This window comes from Protopterus annectens, chromosome 7.part1 (assembly GCF_019279795.1).
Source record: "Protopterus annectens isolate FY-2018-M chromosome 7.part1, PAN1.0, whole genome shotgun sequence".
NCBI classification, from domain to species: Eukaryota; Metazoa; Chordata; order Ceratodontiformes; family Protopteridae; genus Protopterus; species Protopterus annectens.
In genome coordinates, this window is record NC_056740.1 from 526,021,804 (window position 1) to 526,041,626 (window position 19,823).

The 19,823-nt window shown below is 37.7% G+C and overlaps 1 protein-coding gene across 3 annotated transcripts in view; it reads right to left on the reverse strand.

The window, feature by feature from the left end:
* Nucleotides 1-19,823, reverse strand: part of DNAAF4 (dynein axonemal assembly factor 4) — a 1,080,792-nt gene that overhangs the window by 996,848 nt on the left and 64,121 nt on the right. The window contains exon 1 of one of the 3 annotated variants that reach the window (XM_044078962.1): nt 6,103-6,308. The exons of the other annotated variants lie outside the window; for them this stretch is intronic. Within the exon in view, the coding sequence (XP_043934897.1) occupies nt 6,103-6,250 (148 nt within the window). The 5' untranslated portion in view covers nt 6,251-6,308. Of the gene's footprint in view, nt 1-6,102; nt 6,309-19,823 lie in introns of those variants that run through there. 3 annotated transcript variants of the gene reach the window in all.

Genomic DNA, 19,823 nt, shown 5'->3' on the forward strand with positions numbered 1-19,823 from the left:
TTTAACATCTAAAGGAGGGAATAGACTAATATTTATTATAGAAAATGATAATCTGAATATATCTATTATTCTGCTATAGAAGTCAAATGGTAACTTTAAAAGAGATTTCTCTAAACATTAATTGGTTAAACAACCCATATAAGAGGAGAAGTTTATTTAGATACCCTAACATACACAGAGCTAACCTAATATTCTTTCAAGAAACACATCTCCTGAAACAAAGACATAGATAAGCTAGACACAAACAAATACACAACCTTAGTTAGCTCGGAACATACACAGAAAAAAAAGAGGGGTGGCTATCTTGTGGAACAAAACTATATCTACTCCCAAAATTATTAAGACATATAAAGATGACAACAGAATGTTCTGCTTGGTTACACTACAGATCAATAGGAAGATCTTTACATTTATTAATGTATACTGGATACCAGGTATAGGTATTAGCACAGTGAAACACCATCTCAATCATATAATACTCCTTTCTAAGGGAGATATCATTTTAGCAGGAGATTTTTAACTGTATCCTACATGAAAAAGATACTACCACTATAGGGAAAAGGAAAATCACACCTAATGCAAAACACTTAAAGGACTTCATTAATTCATATCATCTGAATGACATTAATAACCAAGCAGATTCTAAATCACTATCATATACCTTTTTTTCAAATAGGCATAAGACCTACTCTAAAATAGACAGAGTTCTGATCTCTAACCAATTAGTGAATGACCTAACAAAATCTATGATAATTTCAAGCCGAATATCGGACCATAATTCAATCACTTTTGAATTTATTGTGAATATAATGCACAATATTCACATTAAAAGAATACCTGCTTACCTAACTCAACTAAAAGACTACAAAGAATTTATAAGGACACAACACTTTTTAGAAATAAACATTACACCAGAAGTCTCCATTATATATATATATATATATATATATATATATATATATATATATGGGATGCTCTGAAATCATACTTATATGGGCAAAGTATAAGATGGTATAATAAGAGAAAAACATGGGTCAAGGATTTATTAGACATGCAAAACAAACTAGACATGTATAAACTCAACAATAAGGAAAACATCATGGGTACAAAAGTCATAGAGGAAATAAATAAACTAAATGGGAAGTGCAAAGGAATTCTAAATCACCAAATCAAAATAACCCTAGAGAAATATAAATTCTTATCCTACTCAATAAATCCCAAATACTTAAATAGGCTTAAAAATAAAACAAAAAGACTTAAACAAAATCATATCAAAGAGATCTTTTCTTCAAGGAAAAAGAAAAATGTCTCTAAGCTACCAGAAATACTAGATGAGTTTAAAAAACACTTTTACAAAATTAACCACAATAAAGTTAATATGGAACCAAAATATAGTATAAAGAATTTCATAACTACATACATGAATAGAAAACTTAATAAACAAGTTGAACTAATAGATAAAAGTATGTCATATACAGATATTACCACACAAATAAACAAACTGAAGTTAAACAAAGCACCAGGTAATGACGATATCATACCTGAGATTTATAAAATCCTCCCTAAAAATCGCATGTTCACTAATACATAATGTTTTCCTGTCAGCTCAAAGCAAATTTATTATCCCCCCATCTTGGAAATATACATTTATTTCACCAATTCTGAAATCCAATGAAGACCCAACTAGATGCACATCATATAGGCCCCATTTCATTACTTAATGTTGACTACAAAATGTTCATGAGCATATTTGCTGATAGATTAAAGACAATCCTTCCAAGTATAATAGAAATAGATCAGACAGGCTTTCTCACAAATAGAAATGCATTTGATAAAATAAGAAGAACTTTAACTCTAATTCAATCATCATCATCATCTTTTGGCTGTTCCCATTAGGGGTCGCCACAGCGGATCATCTGTTTCCATTTCTTCCTGTCCTCTGCATCATGCTCTTTCACACCAGCCACCTGCATGGCCTCTCTTACCACATCCATAAACCTCATCTTACACCTTCCTCTTTTCCTCTTACCTGGCAGCTCCATCCTTAGCATCCTTTTCCCAATATACCCAGCATCCCTCCCCAGCACATGTCCAAACCAATGCAATCTCGCCTCTCTTGCTTTGTTTCCAAACTGTCCAACCTGAGCCGACCCTCTAATATACTGATTCCTAATCCTGTCCATCCTAGTCACACCCAGTGCAAATCTTAACATCTTTAACTCTGCCACATCCAGCTCTGACTCCTGCCTTTTCTACAATGCTACCGTCTCCAACCCATATAACATAGCTGGTCTCACTACCCTGTTGCAGACCTTCCCTTTCACTCTTATTGGTACCAGTCTGTCACAAATCACTCCTGACACTCTTCTCCACCCATTCCACCCTGCCTGTACTCACTTCTTCACCTCTCTTCCACACTCACCATTACTCTGAACTGTTGATCCCAAGTACTTCATCCACCTTTATCAACTCTACTCCCTGCATCCTCACCATTCCTCTACCCTCCCTCTCATTTACACACATATATTCTGTTTTAGCCCTGCTGACCTTCTTCATTCCTCTCCTCTCTAAAGCATATCTCCACCTCTCCAGGGTCTCCTCAACCTGGTCCCTACTCTTACTACATATCACAATGTCATCTGCAAACATCATAGTCCACGGGGCCTCCTGTCTAATCTCATCTGTCAACCTGTCCATCACCACTGCAAATAAGAAAGGGCTCAGAGCTGATCCTTGATGTAATCCCACCTCCACCTTAAACGTATCTGTTACTCCCACTGCAGTCCTCACCAATGTCACACTACCCTTGTACATATCCTGTACCACTCTTACATACTTCTCTGCCACTCCCGACTTCCTCATACAATACCACAACTCCTCTCTAGGCACCCTGTCATATGCTTTCTCTAAGTCCACAAAGACACAATGCAACTCCTTCTGACCTTCTCTGTATTTCTCCAACAACACTCTCAGAGCAAATATTGCATCTGTAGTGCTCTTTCATGGCATGAAACCATACTGCTGATCACTAATCACCACCTCCCTTCTTAACCTAGCTTCCACTACTCTTTCCCATAACTTCAAGCTGTGACTGATCAATTTTATCCCTCTGTAGTTACTGCAGCTCTGCACATCACCCTTATTCTTAAAGATAGGTAACAAAACACTTTTTCTCCACTCCTCAGGCATCCTCTGACTTTCCAAAATTTCATTAAACAATCTGGTTAAAAATTCCACTGCCATTCTCTTAAGCACCTCCATGCTTCCACTGGTATGTCATCTGGGCCAACAGCCTTCCCATTTCTTCATCCTCTTCATAGCGGTCCTTACTTCCTCCTTGCTAATCTGCTTCACTTCCTAATTCACTATCCCCACATCATCCAACCTTTTCTCTCTCTCATTCTCTTCATTCATCAGCCCTTCAAAGTACTCTTTCTATCTACTCAACACACTCTCCTCACTTGTGAGTACGTTTCCCTCACATTATGCAAAAATAAAAAAGAAGGATCTGACACTCATAAGCCTTGATATAAATTCAGCCTTTGATTCCGTAAACTGGGACTACCTGTTTATCTTATTGAGATGTACAAACTTCTCTGATACATTTGTAAATCTGATTGAACATCTATATAAAGAAGCATTGGCATACATAAAAATTGGTACATATGTCTCACAAAAGATACCCATATTGAAAGGTACTAAACAGGGATGTCCACTTTCTCCATTGCTTTTTACCTTAACAATGGAGCCCTGGGCTAATTTGATTAGAAACAATGATATAGATGGATTTCAGATAAATGAGAATACAATATCTAAAATTCAGCTTTTTGCGGATGATGTTTTAATCGCATCAGCAGGAAACAATTCTTCTATACAGTCATTATTTAACACAACAGCAGAGTTTAAGAAAATGTCAGGTCTGATATTTAATGAAGAAAAAACAAACGTATTGCTAATACACTCGGGGGGGAAAAAATGTTCCCAATAGAGATTATCACAAATATATATCCAAGTCAGGTCAAGTAACCTATTTATAGTATTAGCTAAATATATTAAATCCATCATACATCATAACAATAGTAAATGTCTTTTAAAACATACAAACCCTTTTCAATAGATGAAACAATATTTTCTTTACTATGGAGGAAAGCCTTACAATTATTAAAATGATAATATTTCCAAAGATACTATATATAATACAATCAATAATAATCCCACCTACAAAAATAATCATCAAGAAATTAAATTCACAAATGTTAAAATTTTTATGGGCACCTCATAGACCTAGAATGGCATTAATAATTGGTCCCAAGGAGGTATAGCCTTTCCACACTTTGATCTATACGCTATCTCCTCTATTATAAACACTATATCACTACTAATAGATCATTCATATATGTTGCAAAATGGAAGGAATATTGGGAATCAATTAGCATGGAATTCACAAAAATACCATTAACACACAAAAATACTATAATAAATAACCCCACACTATGGATACTTAAAGAATTTTGTACTACATCTATTACACCAAAACACGCAACTAGTTGCCCATTAAATATCATTATTACATTTCGTAACTTTATATATAAGCATCCCAAATATAAGGAATGGATCTTTATTTTATTTCCCATAACATATACACAAAGTATTCTTTTATCATCCAGCCCTGATAGAACTCTACTATTCAGAAAGAATAATTTAAAGTACTGGTATCAGATGCTGTTAGATAATAAAGTTAAAAATTTAGATTTCTTAATGCAAGAATTTGATCTGGGTGAAACTTGTTGGTTAGAGATTCAGACTTTTAGACAACACCTCACTAACAAACTTGATCTAATGTATCCGACAGCTAAAGAATCTATTCCAATACTGATAGACTACATGATGCTAAACTTACAGCAAAAAGTTTCTGATAAAGGCAAGCTCTCTCACATTCATAAAATTATTAGAGATGAAACCTTTAACTGCCCAGAAAATTACTGGAATTATTTCAATTCTATTAATGGAGAACCACCAAAACAGCAAGATAAAAAGTATATACTGGAATCAGCTTTTAAAACAACTTCTTCTATTAAATGGAAACTTTACACCTGGAAATTCTTACACAGCTCCTTCTATATACCTCTAATAATGAAAAAAAATAATAAAAAAGATAACGTGTAAGAGATGTACTTCAGAGATAAATGCTGATTGGGCACATGTTCCAGGATTGTATAAAATTGAAGGAATATTGGATGTCAATCAATGATTTTCTACAGACCCTTTTTACAGATAATTTTACAATCTCTAAATCGCTTATACTCTAACACCCCTATACCTAAAAGCGTTAAAAAGGTTAAACTTCCCTTATCATGGTCAATTCTAGCAGTGGCTAGAAAAACAATAGCCATGAATTGGATTTCAGACACCCCTCCTTCATTCAATAAATTTAAAAATGTTCTGACTGATGTGCGTCAAATGGAACTAATGACAATAAAGTCAAGAACTACCAGAAAAACAACTTACTATAATATGTGGGATACTTTACAAAGCTTGTTAAAAAAAGTCTTAGACTATTAGTAAGATGTTACAGCTAAGGTAATTGATTTAAACAAAATGTGGATGTCTTTGTAAATACTTTAGTTGTTTTATGAATGTTATAATTGCTTATATGTTAATTGCTTGTATAAGATTGATATGTTATATAAATTATATGTTAAAATCAATAAACATGTTTGAAAAAAAAGAATTATTGTTCACATTGTTATTGTTAATAGAAGGAGTCTTACACAACAATACCTTTCTCTTTCTAGGCAACATAGCTATTATTGACCTCAGTGCTACCTGCACTTAAATTCCTCAGCCAAGTAAACACATTACCCCTAGAAAAATCAGTAGTGTCTCTCACAAATTTTTTGAGCCCTCAGTCTTTTTTCATAGGAAGACACATTATCAGTGACTCTGTCCATTCTTACTAAAAACTCATCTTTATGCAATTCAAGCAGCTCACTGTATATTTTATCAACAGAATCAGTCAGTTCTTTCTCCAACGGTTTGAAGAAGTCTATTAATAGTCGTATATAGTTAAAATAAGTTCTAGGTTCATCTGCTGCCACTTACTCAATAAATCAGGATGAGTTGCTCCATATGTTGGGATAACTAATACTCGTAACCCACGAGGTATAACTTTATGGAACAAACATGCCTCTAAATGCAAACGCTGCCATTGGAGGTGTTTCAGTTTAAACAGTTCTTTCTCTAATGGCATTCAATAAATTCACATCATCTTCAACCATCTGGTCATCGCTATTAACCACAGGCTTTATCAGCCTCAGGAATCGGTCTTCACCTCTTTTCCTAGCAGGAATGTATCCAAGTTCGATCTCAACTCCATTCCCTTCAGCCATGCTTCTGTTGGACCACAAACAAAGAATAAATAGCAATAAATTAATAGACCTACTAGAATAAATGGTACCAGTTAGCCAAAAGATACAAAAAATAAATATAAACCAGCAACAAGACACGACCATAAGCATAAAAACTCCGATTTAATGTAATGCAACAAGGTAGGCAAGCGCTTTCACACAATAAATGTGCTTCCTCAGACAAGTAATAAAATCAGCTGCATTATATAATACATTCGACATATGTAATGAAACAGGACAACCAATAAAAAAGCATTCTTAATAAATCAATAAAACATTCCCATTTATTTAAAGAGGCCTCTGGCTTTCAAAGCCGGTTTAATAGAGGTTCTCTCATTAATACCAGGAAACCTATCTGCCTGCATAATAATGATTCATGATAGTTCCCTTTCCTCAGTAAAATTCCTAAAATCACATCATAATACTCTCTTCAAGTATTTTCTAATTTCTGTAATATATTTCTATACATTTTCCCATATTTCTCTTTCTCTTCCTTTCCTAAATCCCCCTGCAATAAAAAAAACACCTTTTCTACTTTTTAAGTTAAGTCTACCATTCGGAACACTTTGTTTACGTGATCCTTCAGCAATTGCAATATATCCCACTTTCCCATAATTTCTCATTTATTTTTGTATTCTCTTTCGTATTTTAATACATTCCCTTTCTTTCATCACCTTCATCCATATTGCTAAATGATCTGAAAAACACGTCACAACTGTATCACCATCTGCTACCTCCAAGGCTTTTGATAATACAAAATAATCAATTTCAGATCAGAGTCCCCTTCTGTACCTCCACTGACCTTTGTTCCACACAGCTAACATCACATTTATCACTTCCTGTATTTTTTTTTTTTTACATCTTTTCCTTTTTACATATTACCCTTAATCCCAATTAGACTCCTCAGTTATAATTTTCATGTTAACTACCACATAGTCTAATATTTGAGGAAACAGATTATTTTTTCCTTGTTAGTTATATATGTATATAATGCTATAATTCTGTAAACGTGTTCTCTCCACCTCATGTCCATCACAGTTAACCTTTCAATTCTTACCAACAGTACATCTAGTATTTTCACTGTTTTACACAACACAGTCACTCCAGAACAATGCTCACTTCCTAAGCTCCATATTACACTTCCACCCCACCGTTTTTATGTTTGCAGTCTTTCTTCACTTGTCAGGAATCTTACATTCTCTAACAGAACATCCACATCACATTTTGCACACCATTCCACTATCCCTGTCCTTCCCTTTCCCCTTTTCCATTATTTACTGGTTGCTCTTGACAATCCAAAAGTATCCCTTGGATTTTACACAACCTGCACTCAGGCACACACCTTCTAGTTGTATGTCATTTCTCCCACATTGGTTACATTGTGCCTTGTCACAATTATGTACATTACTGCTAGAATCTCCTTGTGCCTGATTGAGAGTGCTTCTCAAACAATCTGGAAATACAAGACTTGATAAGTATATTTTTTCGCACTTTAAGTGTTCACTGTTTTGCATTGTCTATTTTTGCTTAACTGAGTTATTTATAGATTTGCTGACCAAATTTTTTTTCTGATCTGTGCTGAAATTTTTATTTCTCAGAGAGTTTGTAGTGAACTTTTTCCAGGGTGGAAAATCTGGTCTAACAAATTTTGTGTTATCGGATTGTCTCAAGCCTTGGGTTTTGTCTTGCTGGTATAAAAATATTACCTTTGTGTGAATTCCTGCATATCATTGCTAGAATCTCCTTGTGCCTGATTGAGAGTGCTTCTTAAACAATTTGGAAATATAGCGCTGATAAGTATATATTTTTGCACTTTAACTGTTCAGTGTTCTGCACTGTCTTTATTTTTGCTTGACTGAATTATTTATATATTTGCTGACCGAATTTTTTCTGATCTGTGTTGAAATTTTTTTGTCCAGCCCAACTGCTGCTGTGTTCTTAAAGTTGGTGGCTTTTGCAGTTGCCCGCCCCTAATGTAAATTTGATCTGGGACACTCCTCCCAGTCTCATCTCATTAGCTCATTCTGCCTAAAATAGAGATCATTTGGGAAGGCCAAACCCCTTAGTCCCTTAACCTTGAATTATCTTCTGTTTCTGCTCTCTTCTTTTCCACTTGACTGAATTAAAAAAATCAATAAATAAAACTTCACAATTATCTCTAACAATGGAACTACTATTTCCCCTGACACTACTACACGTTTACTGGGTATAACCTTAGATAATAACCTCAGCTTCGATGAACATATCACCAATACTATACAAACTGTCAATAAAAAACTAGGCTCTCTGTATAGAATCAAACCCTTCCTCACACCACTAGCTAAAACCTCCATTGCCCAAACTCACCTAACGTCTACGCTATTCTATGCTTCCGCCATATACATCAATCTATCAAAACACAATCTAAGCAAGCTTGAAACTAGCTATAATAACATAGCTAGATTTGTCACTGACACCTCTTTCAGAACCCACCACTGTCACAACCTTAAACAACTTGGATGGTCAGAACTACAAAACCACCTACTGTATAAGCAACTGCTTATCTCACATAATATTCTTCATCACCCAAACAATACCCCAATCCTCTCCAACCTGATCTCCCCATATAGAAATCTTGCAACACTTCGCTCAGCAAATAAGCTATTAATCTCCAATATTAAATCAAACAATAAAGCTGGGGACTCACTTTTTACTAACATTGTGGGTAAAATCTGGAACAATCTTCCTAGTACACTCACGTCTCTCTCATCCACACCACTCTTCAAGAAACATCTCAAAGAGCATCTGAAATTTCATTGGCTTTGTCCCTGTTCTAAACCAGACTAAACCCTACTTTTTCCCCCCTAATGCTCTTTTGTCTATACCCCTTCCTTCTAACCTTTGTCCCCTCTACAGCTTTAATCAATAGAATCTAACCTTATTCTAGCCCTTGTGAGGGGGTGGGAGGATGGCATAATGGTTAAGGTGTTTGCCTTAAAAACAAAAGGTGCAAGGTTTGATTCTAGCATGGGGTAAGTGGCTAGGCTTAAAAATGGCCTGCAAAGGCAGTTAGCCTAGTACCAGCCTATGAACCTATGAACCTATGATTCTTGCCTTCTTCTGCTCTCTCTCTCAGACCTACTAATCATTATTTTCAGAATACTGAATGTTCTTGTACTCAATTGTATTTTAAACCTTGCACAGCCTGCGAGCTATTATTCACAGAAACAATTATTGATTCTCTTAAATCTTTTTTTAATTTCTTTGTATTTGAATTTAGTCATTTTTTAACTATTATAATCTTTTTTGTAATTTACTAATGCTTGGAGCTTATCTCCCTGGGCCTCTACTGAAAATGGACATGTATCCAGCTAGACTAGCCCAGCCAACAAATGTAAAATAAATAAAATAATAAATAAATAAAACAAAAAAAGACACTTTATTCAGCTGCTTATAGTTTTCTGTATTTGTTTCTTCCTACTACTCTGTTGAGTCATCTTGCTTTTTTCTGCTACTTGTTCTTTAAAGTGTTCAACTGCATCTTTTTTGTGCATTTATTATAGCTTGTTTATAGCCTGTCCAAATTGTTAAGTTTTATTCTAAGCTCTTAGGTTTGGTTTAAGCACTTGGACTTTAGGCTCACCCCTTACCTCTCACTGGGCTTTCTCCCTCAGATTCTGAAAAATATGGATGGGCAATTTCCTACAATTTCTCCTGCCAGTCTGGTTGATATGGGTATCCTGAGACAGTGTAGCAACTGCCTCATGTACACGGACAACCATCTACTACTAGCACCTAAGAACACAATTTGTGAGAGATGCAATTACATTAGGAACCTAGAGTCCATGCTCTCTCCCCTTAAAGCCAGTATATCTCACGCTGAAAAGGTTGCCAACACAATCACTACACCTGAAACACCACCCATACCTACACAACACACACACCCACATATGCAGAGGTCCTCCACATAAACATACCCAAACAAAGGAGACCTCCGAGGCAAAACACATGCGATCTTCACAGCCCGCCACACCACATACCACACATAGTCCACACACCTGTGTCTCACAGCTATTAAGGCTTCACCACAAAAACCAACATATTAGTCATAGGAGACTCCATTGTGAGACACACACATGTACATGTGCCTCTCATCAGGCTGGATAAGGAGAAAGCCACGGTTAGTTGTATGTCAGGTGCCATAATCTGCCATACATATACGCACTCAAGTCTCCCAGCAACAGGTACTGTTTTGACTCTGTCATAGTCCATGTTGGAGTGAATGACTTGAGACGTACCTCTCTGGTATATATGAAGAGAAACATGATTGAGCTTGCGGATTGTGTGTCCCAGGCAGGCATGTCCCTGGCCTTAAGCAGCATTCTGCCATCACCCAGAATGATGCCTCAACACAAACAGAAAATGACTGACAATTGGCTTAGTTTCGGGTGTCATTCCAGGGAGGATCCAGTATCTGACAGCCTGGGAAGATATGATTGACAGACCACGATGCTTTGCTAGAGATGGCCTGCATCTGTCTCACCTGGGCTTCAGGCTTTTGCCAAAGGCTCTTGCTCCCCCATAGCGCCTTTTTTATGAAAAGTCCTGAGGTTGATAAAACCAACATAAAAATTTCAACAAAATGCAAATTAAAGATTATGCTGCTAAACGCTACGAGTCTAAACATGAAACTGCACTCAATGCAAGCATTCATAACCTGGAAAATGCTGAAATCTATGCAGTCACAGAAACCTGGTTCAAAGATGCAGAGAGCACCCCAGCCTTACCTGGTTACTCATCCTATCATACATTCAGACCCCAAACTGTGGGCAGTAAAGCCACAGGAGGTGGAGTTTCAATATACATTAAAGACATGCACACCTCCAGGCTGGTCAAACAGTATGCCACACAGGAGACACTCCAGGTGCAGTTAACCATTGACAAGACCCATATTCAAATCATAGTTAGCTACCAGCCCTAAATCTGACTCAAGATACCCAATCAGCATATTTGGACCTGTTCAAATCTATCAAGATTCAACCCTTTACCCTGATCCTGAGTAACTAACTTCCCAAACATAGATTGGAAGAACTACTCATGCCAAAACACTAATGCCCACAGATTCCTCAATTTTGTTAATGCAAATGACTTGGAACAGATAGTCAATACCTCCACAAGAGGTGATAATAGCATCCCTATAGTATCATCCTCCCTGGTAAGAGCATATCATACAGCAGTCACTTTTGAAGTCACCATCTCCCCCGACTCACCTCTAACTAGGATCAGACATAAAAACTTCTCCAAAGCTGATTACAGCCTCCTGAGGGATGGTATAAACAGCTTCACAGCCCCCTCCCCCTCTGCAGGGACTGGCACCAATATCCAAAACTACACCAAAGCACTATATGAGCATTTATATAGATGCATGGAATGAGGAATACCAGACAGGACTAAATCATCCTCCGCAAGGAAGAGTAAACCTATCAGGTGGACATCTGCAATAATTAAACTCTATAACAAAAGGAAAAAAATTGCTGTCCAAGACCAAGGAGGAGCAGGTGCCCAATTGGAAGCAATGTCTCCTTAGCCTGAACAAGCAAATAGAGTACTAGTGAAATCCTCCAATGGAAACTTTCAGTCCAACTTGACCACATCTACTAGAGACAATCATAAGGCCTTCTTCACATATGTCCACAACCTGAAAGGAAGCACCCAGATCTGTTCAGAACTGATGGTCAAGGACACATATACAAATGGCGTAGATATAGCAAACTTGCTGGCTTCATTGACAGATTCAGTGAAAACTTCACCCCTCTGTCCTTCCCATCAGTAAATCAGAACATCCCCAGTACCTACCCCTTCCCCTTATTATCTGGGGAACAGGTACAAAAGCAAAAAATACAGCCTCCATGGGACCCGATAACATGCCAGGCTGCATCCTACGTGAAGGAATTTGCAAGCACCATTAGGCGCCCTATTCAACCAAAGCCTGAGTACAGGCTTCATTCCAGCTGACTAGAGGACAGCCACGGTCATGCCTTTAACATAAAGGTGGAGCATCCACCAATCCAGGAAATTATAGACCCATCAGCCTAACTAGCCTAATCTGCAAGGCCATGGAAAGGATTACCATGGACCTCATTAACAAGGACATTGGCAACCTCCAAACACTCGATCCCACACAGTTTGGGTTCATCAAGGGGAGGTCATGTCTGCTAAATTTGGTCAACTTCTTTGAGACAGTCACCAAAGCCATGATGAGGGGAAGACACTGCCTACCTTGACCTGGCCAAAGCCTTTGACATTATTCCCCACTCAGGCATAACAGATAAACTCTCTCAACTAGGCATCAAGCTGTATGTTATCAGATGGGTAAGCAAACTGACTCTCTGATAGAACCCACCTAGTCAAAATAGAGGAAGCCACCTCAAGCAGTAGACCCGTAACAAGCGGCGTACCCCAGGGTTCGGTCTTGCGGCCTCTGCTATTTGGGATATACTTTTCTGAGGTGCAGGCCAAAACCAGTGGGCTATGGTTGACCAGGTATGCAGATGACTGCAAGCTGGGTGCTGTCATCAATTCCCCTAGTGATGTAGACATCCTCCAAGAGGGTCTCACTCAGACAATGGCTGGTGCCTGAAACAGGGCCTCAAGCTGTATATCAAAAAAATGCATCATCCCCTTTGGGGTGAGTGACATTCCCACAAATTATCACATTAATAATGTCCTAAGCAAACAATCAGCTGTGACGGATTTGCAACTTGACTTTTGACCATCATGTTGCTTCTGTTGTACAGAAAGCCTTCTATATGGCCCACCTCATAAGTAAGGGTATCTCATCCAGGGACAAGGAGGTCATAACATCCCTGTATTCTCCCTTTATAAGGCCCATTATTGAGTACAATGCCCCTTTCGGCATGTACCTCGCAAAGCACAGGGCCTCAGATATCTACCATACACAGGTTAAAAGCCCTATCCCTCTACTCAGTTTCATACAGACACCTCAGAGGTTACCTCTGTCTGGCATACAAGGTTATCATGAACCCCACCTTGATGGGACTGCTGCATATCCACAAGTCAAGCTCCAGTCGAGTAACTCGCATGCACGGCCTCAACCTGGTCTGTGACATCAACAGGACTTGTTGGTGGGACAGATTTGTGTCCCAGAGACTCTCCCATCTATGGAATACACCTTCTCCACATCAAGCAGAGTACCTCTTTGCCCCTTTTTAAGTGCAACCTGGATAACTGGATGGGAAACAGAAAATATACCCCTGGAATTCTACCCGTGTCCCTGCTGGACAGGGGCATTGGGTGCTGACTTGTCTAAACATGGGCTAAACTCTTGGCTAGACTTATAAGGGCATCAGGGCTAATAGCATAATAACCTCCTGTGATCCTATAAACAAGAAAGGTCCCCACAAAAGTAACATGATTTAGGCTGGCCAGTATATCCTAATGTCCCTATGACCAGCCACAAAAATAACACTTGGCAAGTGATTCATAATTTTTTCCACATTTCAAAACAGCTTCCAACCTTCACCCTCCATTCCATAAATTTAATCTCTAACTTTCACACTAACAGTTTTACCCAGACTCTATATGCATTTTTAACACAGACTTCTTCTAGTTTATTAGTCCTAACTTGCAAAACATTTTTTTAGCATTTAAGTTACTCCCATAAAACAAATAATTAATTGTTCCATGGATAAATGCCTTTCTTTTTATTAAAATTTTCCAGAAATGTCATTAATAGTCCATCAGTTTCAAATGTTAAGTCACAAAACGTCTCTCTCAGTATGTATAAAAGCTTTAAAACCCAGAACAGTAACCACGTTGTCCCATATGTGATATCACAGTGTCAGTTTTTTGTTCTTATTCTTGCAGTTGTTTTTCCTCTTCTTTTTAAAAACAGTTTTAATTGCAGTTTGTTGCTGCTCTCCTTTTTTGCCTGCTGTTGCATACATTTTAGTTACTGCATTATCTGCTGCCACAAAACCAGACACCTTCTCAGTTTGTTGCTGTTTTCCTCTTTTACTTTCTGTCACTGATGCACAAGTTTTAATTGCTAAATTCTCTACTGTCACATCACCTGGTTCCTTTTCCACACAACATTTTGGAAGTGCTGAGATTGGTAATCTGCCATCTCGCCCCATGAAACAGCAGAACTGTCACCTGGATCATTCTGATCAATTGTTTTTAATAGAACATCATCTGCAAGCCCTCCTGGTGCAAGTTTTGATAAGAACACACCTAAATGCTGCTCATTTGTAAAATCTACCACACGGGAGTCTGTTTACATTCTGAAGCTCCATACTGAAACTTTTTTCTCCAAATTCTCACTTTCTACCTCCAAACTCTCCATAGCTTTCCTCTCCTCCTCCATGCTGCTGCTTCCCTTAGGCCACTTCTTTACCACTGTAGAAGTCTTCCAGCACCATCTAGGAGCTCCAAGACTAAGGATATTAACCCAATGCCCTGGCCAAATTTACCCTAGTAGTACAAATACCACCTAAGGTCAGCCCTGAAAAGAGCCCAGTGCCTAGTGGGACTAACAGGATAAAATGCACAAACTCAGGTGTGGAAGAAGTGCTTTCTTTACATTTAAAATGTGTTTCTGTAATCACACAAACATAGATGTTTTCTAAACATATTAAAGCCTCAAAAACAAGAAATGCATTGTCTGAAACGTTTGGCTCTGACGAAAGCCACCTTAATGTACTCTAATTTGGGGTTTTGGGTGCTTGTTACCTTGGAATGTCCACCAGTTTGGACTCTGCCTAAAAGGGCACTATGGGACAGCAAAGGGTTTAACCAATATGTGGAATCCTTAAAATGAAGGATGCAGGCCCATCCTTAGCAAAGCAATTTGGACTGTTGGGCATCTCATCCCATGTGGATATATACTGGATCCCCTGGAATGACATGAACCGTTTAGTGAACTGCTGTAACCAATACTCTTTTCTTTTTACCTAGGCATCATTTGAGGTGAAGGAGGAATTCCACTCAGGACCAATGTCTTGCCTGCATCTTTCATATCCATGGAAAGTTCTGTCATGTTTCTCTGCATGTCCTTCAAGGTACTGAGTCTTACTCTATTCACCCCCACGTGGGCTACAAACTACTACTATGCTGTAATTATACTTGTCAGGTGAAAGATGCCCAAAAAATAGTACACCATAACATTCTCTTTGCCCAACTTTGTGAGTGGGAAGTCTGTGTGCTTAACAATGGAGTGACTTATCACTAGAACATTTTGTTACTACATCTCCTGCCTTGGAAAGAGATACATTGGTCCAATGTGCTGTGTCTCATCCTGTTGGCCTCTTAGAAATCCCAGTCACACTGCAAAATGATAGAACCCAGTATAATCAATGAGAATGATTTTGACATTTTAATGGCATTATTACATAAAAAGATGCTTGTACCAGAAATTATTAATAATAGTTCTGGTCATTTTAAGATATACAATTACTCTAGCAGGACATTAACTTTGGAATATACTAATTTATCTAAAGGAATGACCTTTGTCCCTAGTAGAAGGGGAAATTTGGCACAGACACTTACTGACCTAAAGTTATATGTGCAGAAGCTTAACTGCAAAGTCTTGTTCAACAATGAAATTGTATGATCAGGTGATTTTGAAAAAGCCTAGCCTTTTTAATCCCCCTAGCAATAATTATATTGGTGTCTTTGAAAAAGTTTGTGAAACAGAGATTATGAGGACTTTAGGTCAGAAAAAAGTGGAGCCCCAGTATAATTCAAGTAGGGATGAACATGATTTACTTTTGGAAATTGTTAGAGACAAAAATATTCGGGTCATGAAGCCCAACAAAGGTAGTGGGCTAGCAATTATGGATTCCAATGATTATTCTAATGCTATGAATATATTACTGATGGATGGTACATATGAAGAGAGTTCTCTCATTGAGGTAAATATAATGAATAGGACCATTGATTTAATTTTGGAGGATATGGTCCTTGAGGGGCAGTTGAATGAAGAAAAATACAGATTTCTTAGGAATGATTATCCCATGGTCCCTAAAATTTTTGGCATCCCCAAAATACATAGGCCTGAACAATCCTAGTTTTAGACCAATAGTTGATGACAAGTGGGCAAAGACCTGCTTCTTGAGCAAGTTTTTGGATTTCCAACTGCGAAAGGGGCTAAGTTGTTACCAATATATATATGTAGGGACTCATGGCATTTCTTGGAGAAAATTAATACTGTGATAGTAGGTAGTGAAACATACTTAGTAACCAGACACTTGTAATTTATTTTCGATAATACCTCATGAAACAGGCTTTAACTGGTTGGAGGATATATGACCAGGATGAGATTAATAAACTGTTGGTGCTTATGGAATTGGTCTTAAAAAATAATTATGTGTATTTTGAGGGCCAATATTTCAAGCAGGCCACCTGAGTGGCTATGGGGGGGGGGGGCCTGTGCCCCCATTTTTTCTAATTATATGATGTCATACTGGGAGCAAAAAAAAAAAAAAGAACAAAAGCATCCACAGAAATCCACCAATTTATTGTTGAGCACTTTCATCTGCTGAATAGCTAGACTTCCTCAGAACAAGTAAAAGCTCAAACACAGCTTAAATACACAAAACCCCGCCCAAACAATCCAATAAAACAATTAATGCTTGAGAACATCTCAAACACCACTGCATAATGCACTATATAGACATCTTAAGGACAACCCTACTCACTCTGTCATTGACTGTGTTGAGCATGATCCGAGGGGCAGACTGCAAGAAATTTATTTGGAGTTTCTTTAACTCAAGTGGCAACTTAGGTGTAATGCTGGACGTCCCCCTGGGCTCAACGATGTCATTTCAATTTCCAGTCTTTTAAAACTGAAATCTATGTTAGCTATTTAATTTCAATTTTAATCTTGTATTATATGTGTATATATGTTCATGTATATATATATATATATGGATCTATCTTACAACGTCGACAAGTCAAAACGCCGAAAACAAAATCACCGACACCACATAACCGACATTTCACAAACACGAAACCTCACATGCCCGACACACCATAATCCCGACAAGCAACAAACAAAACAAATCCCCGGTCCAAAAAGCACACACACAACACAAGCACACCAAAATCCTTACAAACCAACACTAAACCTCACATACACAACTACCTACAACCTTAACCCAAACCCTAACCCTAAGGTCCGCCACTATCGCACACTCACCTAACCCTAACCCTAACTCACTTAACCCCCCTAACCCACAAACTATCACAGTCGCACACTTACCTAGCCCTCACTAACCCTAACTCACTTAACCTGCCCCTAACCCACAAACTATCAAAGTCGACACTTACCTAGCCCTAACCCTAACTCACTTAACCCGCCCTAACCCACAAACTATCACAGTCGCACACTTACCTAGCCCGGCCTAACCCTAACTCACTTAACCCGCCCTAACCCACAAACTATCACAGTCGCACACTTACCTTACTCGCACCTAACGTCCGTCACTACGCATACATACACAGCCTTTTCCCATGTCGATGTTCTCAGCGTCGGGGTTTTGATCCGTCGGTCTTCTCCGTTGTCGATCTTCTGGCGTCGGTGTTCTCGCTGTCTCTGACTTGACGTAGTCAGATAGATCCATATATATATATATATATATATATATATATATATATATATATATATATTTTTTTTTTTCATATGTCAGTTTTTATTATTCATTTCATTCATACTGTTTTATATTTATAATAATATTTTTTATCAGTAGGTTGTGGAAAAATCTACTTTTCACATATATTCATTACATGTTCTGTGATGTTTGGAAATGTTCTCAAGCATTAATTGTTTTACTGGATTGTTTGGGCGGGGTTTTGTGTATTTAAGCTGACTGTTTTTGAGCTTTTATTTGTTCTGAGGAAGTCTAGCTATTCAGCAGATGAAAGCGCTTAATAAATCGTTGGTGGATTTTTGTGGATGCTTTTGTTCTTTTTTTCTGGTTGAATTTTGTATAGTTCATACTGGGAGCAGGAATATGTCTTCAAGAGTAATTTTTTCAAGTGTATTTCTTGTTATACCCGATTTTTTGGATGACATATTCCTTGTATGGGAGGGTACGTTAGAACCCCTAACAAATTTCCTGGAATACATTAATGGGACGGTGGACTTTTCAAAGTTCACCTATACCCATAGTAAGGAATGCATCACTTATTTGGACATTTGCTTAAGGGTTGATGAACATAATGGTAAAATAACCTCAGAGATCTATTTTAAGCCCACTTTTTCTAACTTGTACTTAGACTATGTGAGTCAGCACCCTTATCACCAAAAGAAGTCCACTGTAAACAGACAGATGGTGAGGGCTGCCTGCATGGTAAGTGAAGATATCAAATTTAAGGCGGAGGTGGGTTTTATTACTCAAATGTTTTTGAAAAGGGGATATCCCCTGCAAATGATATGTAAAATGCTAAGGAAGTAATGGGAAAAAGGGCTGATGGAATTTATAAGCCCATTTTGAGAAGTTTGGATGGAAATGGATTGAGGACTGAGGGCCCTGGCTGATGTGATTAATCAGCCTAGTAGAACCCTCAGCTTTATTACAACCTTTAATCTTGATGGTGATGCAGTAGCTGAGATTATTAGACGAAATCAGGCGATTTTGTCATATGACCAGAACATTATTAAAAAAGTTGGATTGGCCCCTGTGGTAGTATACAGGAGAGACAGGTCACTTAAAAATGTATTGGAATCCAATGAAAATAAAGATGGGGCAGTTTGCACTAGAACTAAAGGGGAATTTTAAATGTGGTATGGGAGTCTGTTGTAGGAATTTGCTGGAAACAAAAGATTGCCTTAGGTTGAATGGTAATGACATATATATATAACAGGGCATTATAAGTGTAACAGCAAAAATGTGGTATATTTGGCTAAGTGCCAAATGTGCCCCGCATTTTATGTGGGGAAGACCTGTAGGTGATTGAAAGACAGGGTTAAGGAACATCTTTTGGATATTAGGAATTGTAAAATGATGAATGTGTTAAGTAGACACCTACAAGAGTATGATAGTTCTTCAGCAGTTAGTTAAGGATGCTCAAGGGAGAGTGTTAGATGTGCACTTGGATATATGCGAACTCAAGTGGCAAATAAGATTAAATGCTACCCAGCCCCCTGGTATCAATGAAAATATTAACATTCTGTGTTTATTAAAACTGAAGCATATTTTAGGCTAAGTGGTTCTGGTAGGGTAAAAAGTGTGTTTTTGAATTACAAATATATATTATATAAAACATTTTGTGTTGTTTTTGCTGTTTTTAAACATGGCAATTTTTTATGGCAATGTAAATCACTATGTCTTTTTCATATTATGTGATTTTAGTAAGGTCATTGGTTTGAATTTTAATATATTATGCTAATAATATAATTATTTAATTGCTGAGAAA